The sequence below is a fragment of the Neomonachus schauinslandi genome, chromosome 1, assembly GCF_002201575.2.
Source record: "Neomonachus schauinslandi chromosome 1, ASM220157v2, whole genome shotgun sequence".
Classification (NCBI taxonomy): domain Eukaryota; kingdom Metazoa; phylum Chordata; class Mammalia; order Carnivora; family Phocidae; genus Neomonachus; species Neomonachus schauinslandi.
The window spans coordinates 103,195,251-103,210,010 of record NC_058403.1 but is presented as its reverse complement, the minus strand read 5'-3'; the positions used below and the strand labels follow the sequence as shown (position 1 = coordinate 103,210,010).

The 14,760-nt window shown below is 35.2% G+C and overlaps 1 protein-coding gene across 4 annotated transcripts in view; it reads left to right on the top strand.

The window, feature by feature from the left end:
• The window catches only part of MLF1 (myeloid leukemia factor 1), a 32,121-nt gene that overhangs the window by 7,426 nt on the left and 9,935 nt on the right, over positions 1–14,760 (top strand). For 3 of the 4 annotated variants that reach the window (XM_021702571.2, XM_021702570.2, XM_021702569.2), the window contains exon 2: positions 9,556–9,703. In XM_021702571.2, coding sequence (XP_021558246.1) covers positions 9,556–9,703 — 148 coding nt within the window. Of the gene's footprint in view, positions 1–9,555; positions 9,704–13,936; positions 13,979–14,760 lie in introns of all 4 variants that reach the window. The other variant, XM_044915054.1, reaches the window with a different exon arrangement.

The following is a 14,760-nucleotide window of genomic DNA, read 5'->3' as shown; positions in this document are numbered from 1 at the left end:
CTGCTCTCCAGTGTATTCAAACCTAAGTTGCTCATTCTGTGCCATTGATCCATTTAATTTTTAAATTGTTACAACTTCTTATAATGCTAGTTGCCTACAATTCTGTTAGAGTAGTGATTCTGAAACCTTTAACAGGTGGTAAATTTAGGAATAGTAGTCTGTTAAATTTTCTGCACCTGTCACTCTTATCAATAAGACAAAAATCCCAAACTAAAAATCCCACAAGAATTCATGGAAAAATGACTTTGTTTATGATATTTTTCTGTATCGTATGTATAATATCTTGTTTTTTTCTTAATATGTTATAGTTTGTTTTTAGTTGGAAAGAATGAGGTATGTATAATACTTAAATAAAGCTAATGTCTGGTGTCTTCATTTTATATTTCCTGAGTGAATTTAGTACAATTACGTTTTTCCAGTTAATACCCAACATTTATCTAAAGCAACTCTTCATTCTGAGAGATTCAGTTACTAATTCGATTAAGAATAAATTTCCTGTAGAAATTTTTGTATTCAGTTGCGATAAGAGTATCTTCAACCTGCACCCACACTGGAGAGAGCACTTTCCTTTTATGACTTTGCATAAAATTTGTCAGTGAGCAGGACAGAGGCTGGAAAGTACAGCAGTGTTCCTAAGTGGGTTGGTATGTAGAGGACAAGAGAGTTACAGCAGGAGTGCAAACGGAGAAGTGAGAGTACTGACATGTTACAATTTTTTAGAACATGGATTTGTCAAACAAGTGATTTGTAAAGTGGTTATCAATCATCCAGACCAGAGTGGTCCTTATGCGGAGGTGGTTGGAAATTATCACGTCGGTCAGGTATGCAGGTGACCTATTTATATTTAAGTCATTATTAACTACATTTTTCTATTTAACAGTTTCTGTTAAAACAATTGATATTGGACAAGAATAAACAGATCTATAGAACAAAGCAGTCTAGAAACACTCTCATATACAGCCTCCCTATGAGATTTATTTAGAGAATACCCATCTTTTTATTTTTTAGTACTTTCTAATATCATCAAGTGTACCTGGGCAATGGCACTGCTTTCTGAGAAGATTAAATTGTGATTGATGAAACTATTGACACCTTGTTCTTTATTTTTAGTAAAACTTTACTGCTGAGATACTGTGTTTCTGAACTGCAAAGCAGTGTTAGTTAACCACAGTAGTTTTAAAAAAGTCTTTAAGTTAAAAACACTCACCTTTGCACCATATATGGTAGACGCAATCATTCAAAACAATATAACAAATTTCTACGTTCAGTTCTCAGGAATTTTGTTCCAAGTTTAATCACGGCAATAAGGCCTCAGAACTACACAGTGTTTTTGGAGTACAGTTTCTGCCTTAGCATATTTTTAAAACTAATGCCTAATTAATAACAGTTGGGAAATATTACTTTATTAAAACATAAAATTTAGTAGCGTCTCACCACAAACTTTGACAAGCTAATATACTTTAGGGTTTTCACAGAATAAGATAAATTGACATAATTTTAGTGGGATTTGCTGAGATAAGCTTTATTACTATTAAGAAAGAAAAACACATTTATACAGCCTGGAGTGAACATTTGCATATGATTTGGAATTCCAGAACTCTTTTCCCATATCAATTTTCCATATTTACATGTGCACTAGAAGACTTTAAAAATTTTTTTTAAATCTTAAAATTCAGTAACATCCAATATTTGGTAATTAATACCTTATTTTATAAGGTATCAAGGTACTTTACATTTTCAAAAGTGTGTTTTTGGAATATGTAATACATGCTTATGGCCAAAACAAAACCTACAGAAGAGGTTAAAAGACTCCCTTTCCACAACAATGTGAGTATACTTAACACTAAACTGTTCGTTTAAAAATGCTTAAGATGGGAAAAAACCTCAGTGAGTTATACGATTATGATCTGTACACTTTTCTGTATGTTCTGTACTTCAATAAAAGAGCTTATTGAGACAAAAAAAGACTCCCTCTCACCTTTAGCCCTCAACCATCTAGGTACCCTCCCAAATGCAACCACGGTGACCAGTTTGCTACGTAGCTTCCTAGGGATATGTTCTATACATTTATAAGCATATATACATGAATTTTTTACACAGATAGAGATTTACTATATATCTTGTTAATCCTTCCATGTCAGCACATAAACATCTGCCTTGCTGTTTTAAAGGTGACATAATATTCCATTTAAATTCTTTTAAAAGTGCTGAAAAGTTTTTAATGGCTTTTTTCCTATCCTTTTTCAGTTACTGTTCCATCAGTCAGTAAAGAAACATCTGCACGCTAATTTTGGGTAGTGGATTGAGCAAGAGAGATATGTTCCTTTTCTTCAAGAAGCTTTTAATTTAACAGAAAAGACAAACAATATTTTCTGTATGCTATTTTATTATCAATAGTCAATAACAAGACTATTTTTAACTTGAATTTTAAAAAATTTCCCCTTTGACTCTCCATAATGGTAACCTATGCCTTCCTTTTGAGGGAAAGAAAAGAAAGTAGAAAAGAAGATAGTGGGGCACCTAGGTGGCTCAGTCGTTAAGCGTCTGCCTTCGGCTCAGGTCATGATCCCAGGGTCCTGGGATCTAGCCCTGCATCGGGCTCCCTGCTTGGCGGGAAGCCTGCTTCTGCCTTTCCCACTCTTCCTGCTTGTGTTCCCTCTCTTGCTGTGTCTCTCTCAAATAAATAAAATCTTAAAAAAAAAAAAAAAGATAGTGAAGAGTACTTAAAAGAAAAATGACAAAATAGTTTGAATAGTCAATACTACTTAAAAGTGCTGGAATGGGATTAAAGCTGACAAACGTAAATGTGTACTTTCCTACTTACATCGGCTCAGTTGCAGAAAACAAAATTTACTGCTTTAGGCAAAAAAGAATTTATTACAGGGCATTAAACAGCTTAGAGAATCTTTGTGATGGCCTAAGAAACAGACTCTAGATTGAACTTTCAGGAATGACTCCCAAAGCCACATCAGAGGTCCAGACCATGGAGGGAGCAGTGGCCACTTCTCGCACTAGGAATTGTTGAATTGGGAAGCTGCTGCTACTGCTGCTGGCTCTAAAGTCATGGTGTACCTGTGGGGACCCATACCAGCAAAATGGATTTCCCTTGTCTGGCCCCCAGTACCCATAAGCTCTAGTGATGGACTTCCGATAGCACTGCTACAGAACGACTGTCTACCTCTGTGATCATGCTTACCAAATAAGAGAAGTAATAGTACTTACAGACTCTGCCACACTTCTACTTTCCAATTCTCAAATAATGGTCCATAACTGGCAGAACCTAAATCCAGAAACTTTGCTGTAGTAGAGTCTAGGAAACTAAATCTTAAACTTTCTAGTGTCTGCAGTGTAGAAAGTCACATCGAAAGGAGATTGAAATGGATTAAATGTGAAAAACTTTAGAGATGTCGGAGGATAGTGCATTCATTTTGGAAAAAACTAACCAGAGATACCAGAAATTAAAATTTTGATTTTAAAATGACAAAAAAAAATGAGTTACGTAGAATTTTCACAGTCAAAGACTAAAATAGTAACCTGGGAAACTGAGCCAAGGCATTTCTTCCAATATGTAGGACAAAATCACAGAGGGTTCAAATTCTACAAAGAAGGAACAGATAGAATAGTAAATATGCAAAGAAATATTTTAAGAACAATTTCTAAAACTAACCAAAGACTGAAATCCTTAGAACACACATTGGAAAGGGAAATTTGAGGGTTGTCAGGATTTTTTTTTTAATTCTATACCTAGACACATAATAATGTAATTTTGATACATTAAAAAGAAAAGAATCGTAGATCATAGATCTTCCAGAGTGTAGATTCTTTTTTTTTTTTTTAAGATTTTATTTATTTATTTGAGAGAGCATGAGCAAGGGGAGAGGCAGACTCCCTGCTGAGCAGGGAGCCCTGATGCAGGGCTCAATCCCAGGACCCTGTAGTCATGACCTGAGCTGAAGGCAGATATTCAACTGATTGAGCCACCCAGGGGCCCTGAGAGTGTAGATTCTTTAGAAAGAATGAGAACCAGATTGTCATCACTCTTCTCTTAACACTAAGTAAGGAAGATAATCAAGCAATATAGATCCTCAAAATAGTGAGGAGAAATGATTTAGAATTGTATGCCCAGATAAGCCACTGTTTCAGTTCGGGTGTGAAAGAAACTTAGACATGACTACTAAAAATTTACTCTGCTCAAATTACTAGATGTTAGAATCCAGAAAAGAAATAATAAGATATAAGAAGTAATGATAATTCAGAAGTAAACCAACCTCAGCTTTTCTTGATAGAGGGAGATTGAACTAGAGCACTTGCCATCTCCTTTATTCTACCCATGGAACCAGAGTTCACCTGTTTCCTCTCTTGAAGCTAGTACAGGACAGATTAAAACCCAACTAACATCCAGCCCATTCCTGAAGTTTTGAGTTTGGATAACTTGGAGAATAATGGCTGTGCCCTTAATAGAAAAAGAGACATAAAGAGGAAGAGCTGGCTAGGGAAACAGACAGTGTTGGAAATGTTAGATTAAAGACTTACTACAATGTAATAGGCAAATGTCCAAAAATTACTTTATTGTTATTTGTAACTTATACTCTGAGTATTTTAGAAAGTATTACAATTTCTATTGTGAGATCAGGGCTCCATTCCCAATTCCTAGCACAGTGCCTTTTACATAGGTATCCAGTAAATATTTGTTAAATAAATGGAGACCGTTTGTATCAAAACAAGCAGAAATTGAACTAGAGGTCCCTGACAAAATGGTTGAAGAGGATTAGTGTTTATTCATGTGAGGTTCTTGGAATGTCTGCATTAGGGTTAATAGAAATGCTTGCTTAAATGCAGATTAATTGGGCCATGCCCCAGATATAATGAATCAAAAATCCTTGGGTGTATGTTTCAGGAATCTGAATTTTAATAAGTGCCTCTGGTGATTTTTAAGCATGTTCAAGTTAAAAGGAATCAGCCCTACAGAGGCCAGGGAAAACAAGAACAGATCTCCCTCAATTTAAGCTGGAGTTACATCCTGATAAACCCACTGTAAATTGAAAATTGTGTGATTTGAAAGGCATTTAATCCACCCAACCCACTGAACATGATAGCTTAGCCTAGCCTAGCCTAGCCTACCTTAACGTGTTCAGAACACTTACATTAGCCTATACAGTTGGGCAGAATCATCCAACATAAAGCCTATTTTCCAGTAAAGTGTTGAATATCTCATGTAATTTATTGACTACTGTACTGAAAATGAAAATCGGAATGGTTGTATGGGCACAGAGGTTATCAGTGTATCGGCTGTTTGCCTTCATGATCCCGTGGCTGACTCGGAGCTGAAGCTGCTGCTGCGGCTCAGCATCACCAGAGAGTGTGGTACCACATATTGCTAGCCCAGGAAAAGATCAAAGTGCAAAATTCCAAGTACAGTTTCTATTGAATGTGTAGCATTCTCACACCATCATAATTCCAAAAATCAGAAGTCAAACCATCATAAGTTGGGGACTGTATGTCTTTAGGAGACAGTACTTTTTAATATTTTAATGTCACTCACAGTTAGAAAATATTTGCAAAGCACCTTGGGGTACAAGAAGGAAAGACAGAAGTAACCAGCTCCAGGGGCTTTGGCTGGCTCAGGCCCCAACCGGCTGCTTCAAGGCTGAGCATGTCAACATTTTGACACACCAGTTATCTATCTGTGACACTCAGGAAGCTCTGTCAAGGGTGAGAAGGAAATCAGAAGGAGAATGAACAATGAAAGGAGAATTTAAAGGAGGCATTTATCAAACAAGGCTCCGAACAGTACATTGCTCCAAAGTTAGAGATGCTGAGTATTCAAGGAACAGGAATGACTTTGGGTTTCAGTAATTGGAAGGTTGAGGGAATCCTTGGAGTTTTAATGCAGAAGTGAAGGGAAGGAAAGGGGCATTTGTAAAATAAAGTGAATGCACTCCAAGGAAATAAAGGATACAAGTATAGATGACTACTGGAAGATTTTAACTGCTAAAGGGAAGGAGACAGTAGCTCAAAGAGTGTCGGGAAATGGGTTTGGTGGGATGGGGAGAATAATAGATGTCTTACTTTGCTACATAAGAACAGAAAGTAGTTTTCATTCGTATGGATTTCGTAAGTTCTTATTTACTTTTTTTTAACTTTGTAATCATTTAGCATTCTAAGAAAGGATCTCAAAAGTCACCTTGAATTATAAGAAGAAATAATGGTTACAAATCAGGCTATTTAGTGCAGAGGGAATGCTGCCATTGAGGTGGATACTTCAGGAGCTGATGCTTTCAAGATCTCTTTTGGCTTGTAAAATAGGTTTATGTTCTTTTTACTGTTTTAATCATCAGTCATAGAAATCCCATTCAGTGTTCTAGTGCCAGGTTAATCACAGGCTGTATTTTATAGCATTTCAGTCTTCTAAGACTTTTATGCAGACTGAGAGGAACAGTTGGAAATTGCTTTAAATAATGTGATTTTAGGAATATATCTGTAGTAGGTGGAATAATTCCCCTTCTCCCAAAGATGTCTATGTCCTAATCCCCTAATCCCCAGAATTTGTGAATATGTTAATTTACATGACAAGGAGGAATTAAGGTTACAGATGAAATTAAGATTATTAATCACCTTAAAATAAGAGATTAACCTGGAGTACACAGGGAGACTCAATTTAGTCACAAGGGTCCTTTAAATGTGGAAGAGTTAGAGATTTGAAGATGCTATGCTGCTGGCTTTGAAAATAGAAAAAAAGGGGGGGTCACAAGCCAAGGAATATGGGCAGTCTCTAGAAGCTTGAAAAAAGGCAGGGAAGAAACAGATTTCCCCCACAGCCTCCAGAATGAACCAGCCCTGCCAACGCCTTGATTGTAGCCCAGTGATATCCATTCTGGGCTTCTGACCCCCTGAACTGTAAAAGTGTAAATTTGTTGTTTTAAATCACTAAATTTATGGCAATTTCTTACATTAGCTAAATTAATACCCAAGTTTTATAATCTCAATTTTAAAACATATGTCTCATTTCTCTGTCAGACTATAAGTTCCTCTAGACCAGTAATCACCTTCTGTGCTTGACACACAGTATACATGATAAATGTTTATTGAATTTGAACCATTCTATATATCAGATGGTCTCTCCATCATTTTTCGGGAGAGTTGCTTACCATTCTTAAAGTCTCTACTCACCTGGGTACATGCTACATAGAGAAGCAGCTGCATTGCAGTCAGTATCTGCAGTTCTGAACCTCTTCCTTAGTGACTTTTGATTGGAGAAGGGGTACTCATTTAAACCAGTTGGTTTTCTCTGGCTCAAGTGTTTTAATACATGAGACTTACATCTTCTAATCAACAGTTTCATGGGCTTCTTGTGCCTTAGTTTCAACTGCTCTAAAGTAAGACTACCTGTCTGAGAAACCCCATCCTCCTGAGGTTTATAGAAGCTTATGTTTTAATTTGTACCATCCCAAACAGTCTCAAAATTTGGTGAAAATCTAAAAAAAATTTTCTCACAATGCTGAAACAGACCTACAGATAAACTACTGATTTTTAAAGATTTGCATTCATTTCCCTCCCAGTCTTTAGATAAAAACCAGTAAAATTGAAGACTTAGAATGGGAACAGTTTTAGATGTGTTATGCATTGTTCCTTGGGATGTAATATGTATTAGTAATCTATTGCTGCTGTAATTTAGTAGCTTAAAACAACAAACATTTATTATATAATTTCTATTGGTTAGAAATCCAGGAGCAGCTTACCTAGGTGGTTGTGACTCGGCTTCTTAGGAGGCTGCATCAAATTGTGAGTCAAGGCTGCAGTCATCTCAAGGCTTGACTGATAGAGAATTTACTTCCAATTTCTTTCACGTGGTTGTTGACTGGTCTCAAAAATCTGCTTCTAAACGGATTTACATAGGCCTCACCAGGCTGCCTAATAGCATAGCAGCTGCTTGCCCCAGAGTGAGTCATCTTGCTAAGACAATGCCCAAGCAGAAGCCACAGTCTATTAGAGACAAGTCAGTAAATCCAGCCCATACTTAAGGGAAGGGGATCATTGGGGGCCATCTTAGAAGCTGGCTACCACACATATAAATTAGTGAGTTCATTAGTTTACCAGAGACTAGATAATCATGTTTATAATATTCCTAACTGAAATTAAATTTAATAATATCAAACATTTTGTGAGGAAACCGCAAATAAATTTCTCATATTAGAAGATAAAAAATAAAAATGGAAGCCTTTTAACTTTCACAGGGTAAATTCAGAAGTACATTAAAATAACACAGTTTACTTTTTTTTAACCATACTTCCCTCAGATTGTCTAATTCTGACTTCCTATTCCAACTTGTCCCTTCATTTTAAAAATTGTACTTCCCCTAATCTCCTAAAAACAATTGAAAGCAGCTTATAGAAATATGTAAAATGTTATAAGAATTGAAATTAAACAAGATGAAAGACAGAGAAAACTCAGAAATAGAACTACTACACAAAGGTCATAGTCTGGTGAAAACTGAAGATCCATAGCTATGTGGCTGAATAAGTTGATGTTAAGAAAATGAAAAGGCAAGACCAAGACTAGGAAAAGAATACTTGCAAGACAAATATCTGATAAAAGTCTTATGTCTACAATATATAAAGAACTCTTATAAGTCCATAACAATAAGACAAACAACCCGGTTTTTAAAATAGGGAAAAAATTTGAACACATATTTTATCAAAGAAGATCTATGAATGACATACAAAATATGAGATACTATTACACCACCACTCAAATGGCTAAAATTAAAAAGACTGACAATACCAACTGTAAGTAAGAATGTAGCACAACTAGGGCGCCTGGGTGGCTCAGTCGGTTAAGCGACTGCCTTCGGCTCAGGTCATGATCCTGGAGTCCCGGGATCGAGTCCCGCATCGGGCTCCCTGCTCGGCAGGGAGTCTGCTTCTCCCTCTGACCCTCCTCCCTCTCATGCTCTCTGTCTCTCATTCTCTCTCTCTCAAATAAATAAATAAAATCTTAAAAAAAAAAGAATGTAGCACAACTAGAACTTAGTTCACATTTTTTATAAAGTTAATCATACAATCCCACTCCTCGTTATTTTACAGAAGAGAAGTGAAACAAATAAATACAATGCTCATATTCCATAAATAAGAGTTAAAAAATAAATAAGCTAGCATTCTTTATTGGTTCTTACTAGAATTTATATTTTTGGCTGCCTAAAATGACCTCTACCTGGTAACAGTATTTCTCAGTCCTTTTTTTTTTTTTTGCCATTTCCCTTACTGCTGGCTTAAGCTACCTGAGATGTGTTACTTTGTATTTGTCATTTTTATACAGTAAGGAATAAATAAAGGTGTATTTTTATTATACATAGATTAATTATAGTAGATAGCAAATGAAACAGTTTTTGTATTCATGAATAATGGGTCTTTGTGAGATAATTCCATTCACCTAAAATCTTCTTTTGTCTCTTTAACAAGCATATCAACCCCAAATAATTCTTTGTAGAATTTAGCTGCCTACTTATTATTTAAATTCCAACCCTTACTCTTGGATGATTATATGTATTTTCAACAGTGATTCTTTTATTGCACACCGAGAAAGTATGCGACAGATGATGAGAAGTTTTTCTGAACCTTTTGGAAGAGACTTGCTCAGCATCTCTGATGGTAGAGGAAGAGCTCATAATCATATGAGACATGATGATGGCGAAAATTCCTTGACTGTAAGTTCTTTATTTTAAGTTAGTGAGAAGGTCCTATAGAATTTGAAGAAAATTATTACAGAAGAATATATCTATGATGTTAGGATATGAATAATGCTTATTTTATAGAAATAACTATTATATAAAAAGGTGGACTTGTTGGAAAGTTGAATCCTTTAACAATGAATTGTTAGCTGTATGAAATTCCACTGCACTACCAAAACTTTAGGACCATACAGTTATATATTATAAGCCAAACTTAAAGCATTATTTTTCGTAAGTGTCTATAAGTTTCTTCTACATGGCTACCTTGGACCTTCAAAACTTAGATTAACTTTTAACTGTATTTAAATCTTTGCATAACTACAGAATATTTTCGTAAGTTTTATCTGAGAGCAAAACTAGAAGGTTATAAACATATTCAACTAAAAAAAATCCAGGATGCTAATATTATCTTAATTACTTTCTTCTCTTTTCATTTTATTTCTATTGCTTTTTCAGCCTCAGGAATGGCAGTTCTAGAATAAAAATCCACAGGAGTTTCTGGTTTTGTTTTCTCTTAATTAGTTAATTAATTTTTGCTATTACCTAAGTCTTTCATACTTAGACATAAATATGTCATATGTATCGCAACCTAGGGAAGAAAAGGTGAGCCATATCTTGCCAGTATAAATTATAAATATACAGGAAAAAAATAAGTTTTGGCTAAAAGAGAGGCTGAATATTTCAAATACTCCTAAGAAGTTTGGTGGATAAAATTAGATTTACCATATAAATGAAATTTTCACATTCTTTTTCTTAGTATTCCAATATGTATTACTCATATTCCAATTGTTTTCTTTCAATTAGTGAATAGTGGTATTTATATATATATATATATACATATATATATATATATATATATATATATATTTTTTTTTTTTTTTACATTTAGGGCTATCAATTTCCAAAGTCTAAAATCAAGATCTAAGGAAAAATTATCAAGGAGGGCAGAAATATCACTTATAAAGACATTCTGAAATGTTATCTTTCACATGAGCATTGAAATATTTTGTCTGTCTGCTATAACCATAGCAGGGCAGAAGTAAGGCTCTATATGGTATTTTGTATTTATGTGCATAAATGAGCTACTTGTAGCTTTTGTGGAAGAAGGAAGAAGTGACAATTTTATTCCCAATGGAAAAAGAGACATTAGAGGCGCCTGGGTGGCTCAGTCGTTAAGCGTCTGCCTTCGGCTCAGGTCATGATCCCGGGGTCCTGGGATCGAGCCCCACATCAGGCTCCCTGCTCAGCAGGAAGCCAGCTTCTCCCTCTCCCTCACAATCTCCCTCTCTCGTATGTCTCTGTCAAATAAATAAAATCTTAAAAAAAAAAAAAAAGACATTATACTGTATCAACTATCTTAGAATGCTAACACCAATGCACTTTTTTCTTGTTCAAGCTGTATGAAAACCCTTTGCCAGCCAAGAGTACTGAATATTGTCCTAGGGCAGTAGTAATTTTTAAAATATAGATTTACGGCAGAGTTACAGGAGATTTTCCAAGGAACATTCAGCCTCTTTTTTAGCCAAAACTCATTTTATAATTTATACTGGTGAGAAATGGCTTTTCTTTTATCCCATAGGGTGTGATATGGGATATGTATATGTCTAAATGTGAAAGACTTTATTTATGTCAGAGGGCCTGGGTAAAATAGCAAAAATAAATAATAGCAAAAATAGCAAAAATAAATAAATAAAATTTTTAAAATAAATTAATAATTAAATTTTTTAATAAATTAAAACAAAAACAAACAAACAAACAAACAATAGCAACAAAAGACCTCTATGCCAGCTTGAACTTTTCTAAGTCAGTGTTTTATAACTAGATGTGAAAGTAGGAACAGAAGTTAGAAATTGACTGCAGAAGATGGAAAGGCTGCTGCTATTTGAAAAGAGCACAGCCAAGAGAACAATAGGCTTTTTTGCATGCTAGCTGTTCTAGTCCATTTAAACTAATAAAAATTCATAGAAAGCTTCTTTCTCCCTCTAGTGAAGCTGTAAAGTTTTCTTAAAAATTTTTAAAGATTTTTCTTATTTGAGAGAGTCTGTGCGTGAGTGTGGGGAGGGGCAGAGGGAAAGGGAGAGAGAGAATCCTAAGCAGACTCAGCGTGGAGCCTGGTGCTGAGCACGGTACTGGATCCCAGGACCCTGAGATCATGACCTGAGTGGAAGTGAAGAGGCTGAAATGAAAGAGTCCGAAGCTTAACCGACTGAACCACCTAGGTGCCCTAAGCTACAAGTTTTTAAATGAGTGTTTTGATTAAGCAGTGAGCCATTATGCTGTTGACTTTAAGCATAGTGGATGAAAATCTGTATTTCAGATAGACATCTTGATAATTTTTTCTTTATTTTTGGCCCATTACTTGACATTTGTCTTTTTTTGGGGGGGGGGGGGAGGGAGAGAGAGAGAATCTTAAGCAGGCTCCATGCCCAGCGCATAGCCTGATGCTGGGCTGGATCTCATGACCCTGAGATTGTGACCTAAGCTGAAATCAACAGTCAGATGCTTAACCAACTGAGCCACCCAGGCCCTCTGACATTTGTCATCTTTGTCAGCCATTTTATGAAGGAAAACAAAGACTCCTACAAAAGTAGGGGAAACATCAGCTATGCTATTTTCTTGTTTATATTGTTAGCATTTTCTTCACGATTTCTTTATGGGGATATTTTTAAGCCACTTGTCCATTTTGGGAGGATTAGTTTTGTTTAAAACTAGATAATTTTTTTTTAATGTTTAAATTTTTTAGATTTTACCTATTCATTTTAGAGTTAGAACATGAGAGGGGGGAGGAGCAGAGGGCGAGGGACAAGCAGACTACGCACTGAGTGCTGAGCCAGACTTGGGGCTTGATACCACCACCCTGAGACCATGACCCCAACCGAAATCAAGACTCTGCTGCCCAACCAACTGAGCCACACAGGTGCCCCTAAAACTAGATAATTTAATCTGTAAATACATTAAGCAGTTTATAATTCAAGGTATGACATGCGACCTTCTAACATTTAGATTGAGTGATGGCACCAGAGTCAATCTACAGTGTTTTTATTTTCAGTGAAAGGAAATAGAGAAATTGTATTGATGCGTCCAATACACTTTGGAGATTACTGTTCTAAATATGTAGTATAAATATATATCATCTGATATAATTTATTATAAAATTTAATATAAATACACAGTTTTCTCTATTTTTCAACAAAATTTACACAAGGAGAAAATTATCACTGAATGATGGTAAAATTTTATATATACCATTTACCCAAAAATTTAAATTTTATTTTCAATATTTGAAACTTCCAAGGAATGAAAGTTTTTAATTTGTATATATGTCTGTCTAAAATTTTATTTTTACTTATCTGTACCTATTGAGGAATACAATTTGTGAACTATTAGATAATTCTGTAACATTCTTTTGCCTATCAAAGACCCTACAGGGGCGCCTGGGTGGCTCAGTCATTAAGCGTCTGCCTTCAGCTCAGGTCATGATCCCAGGGTCATGGGATCGAGCCCCACGTCGGGCTCCCAGCTCCGCGGGAAGCCTGCTTCTCCCTCTCCCACTCCCCCTGCTTGTGTTCCCTCTCTTGCTGTGTCTCTGTCAAATAAATAAATAAAATCTTGAAAAAAAGAAAAAAGACCCTACATATTTTTAAATCTGTGTGTGATCCTTTCTGAAGTTTTTTTTTTTTTTCTTATTCCATGTGTTAGTTCTTAGGAGGTATTCATTAATTTTTTTGCCCAGTATCTCTACTTTTGAAATGTTATTAATGTAGATAATTGCTTATTTTTAATCGGTTATAAATAAGTTTAACTCATCTTTTAAAAATATGGAATAGTTGAGCAAAGGAAAGATGAGATCTTAATCATTGTACCTTATGTTTTAATTAATTTTGGTGTGAATTTGCATTTCCTTTGAGAAATGTTTGTATTAATCTATAGCAAAGACTTTTTCTTTCAACTACCTTTGGTAAATACTACAGTAGTCATATTTAAAAGTGGTATATGGTCTCCCCATTTGTCTGCCAGGCTCCTGTCAGGTTCTATGATGAATAATAAGTGGATAGTTTTTAAAATATATGTTGAGGATTTTTTTATTAAATGATTTAAAACTTTGTCAGCTCTGAACTATGTTTCTTTTTTGGGGAACATTTCTTTCTTTTTGGGGGATTACTATATAATAAATATCATAACCAAAATTAACTGGATTTTTTTTTCTAGGCAATGAATTCTCTTGTGCCTTTTGGCAGTTTTGGTGGTATGGTTCGTATCATGAGACACAAACCATTTTAGCAATATTTTCTGACAAATATTTGTTTTTCATTAACTCAAGCAAAGTGAATTGGCATGCAGTTTCACTTATTTTCAAAATAGCTTTTTAGAATTTGTAGTGAAACCTGTTTATGTATTAATCTTAGAGTATTCAGGCATGCTTTTTTCTGAACTAAGTCATATCAGCATATATAAAATCAGTCTTCAAAAAAGAAAAAATACAGTTTAATAGATGAAAATTCACTTGATTAACAAAGGGATCCCCATAGTTTGTTTGAAAGTTTGGACACTTCCACATGCTTATGATGACTTTCCAAAAGATGATAAAGCACCAAACTGTAGCTAGAGGAGCACATTTGGAGAAGCTCAGATTTTCTGCTTTTTCTAGGACTCTAAAGTTAGTTTGTTCATGCTGCTTTTCCGTTCCCACATCTAAGTATGGCTATTCTACAACTAGCTTTCTTCCCACTCCTGTTTCTTTTCTGTGATGCTAGTTTCTAATACACTTAAAAGCAGCAGCCTGAGGAGTAGCAGAGAATAGCATGACTTTGGAACATTTCCTATGGATGCATCTATTCTCTTATGAAAAAGTTTCTTTTTATTGTGTTAGACTTAAGCCATTTGTCTCCTTAAAGTTTGACATGCCACATTTGTCCTTTCTGACCAGAGTTTTCAGTGGGACAAATGACAAATTAAAAAAGCAGTTATAGCACAGAGTTATCAGTAAAATGATCAGGAAGTTCCACATGCTATGGAAGCACAGATAGAAAAAA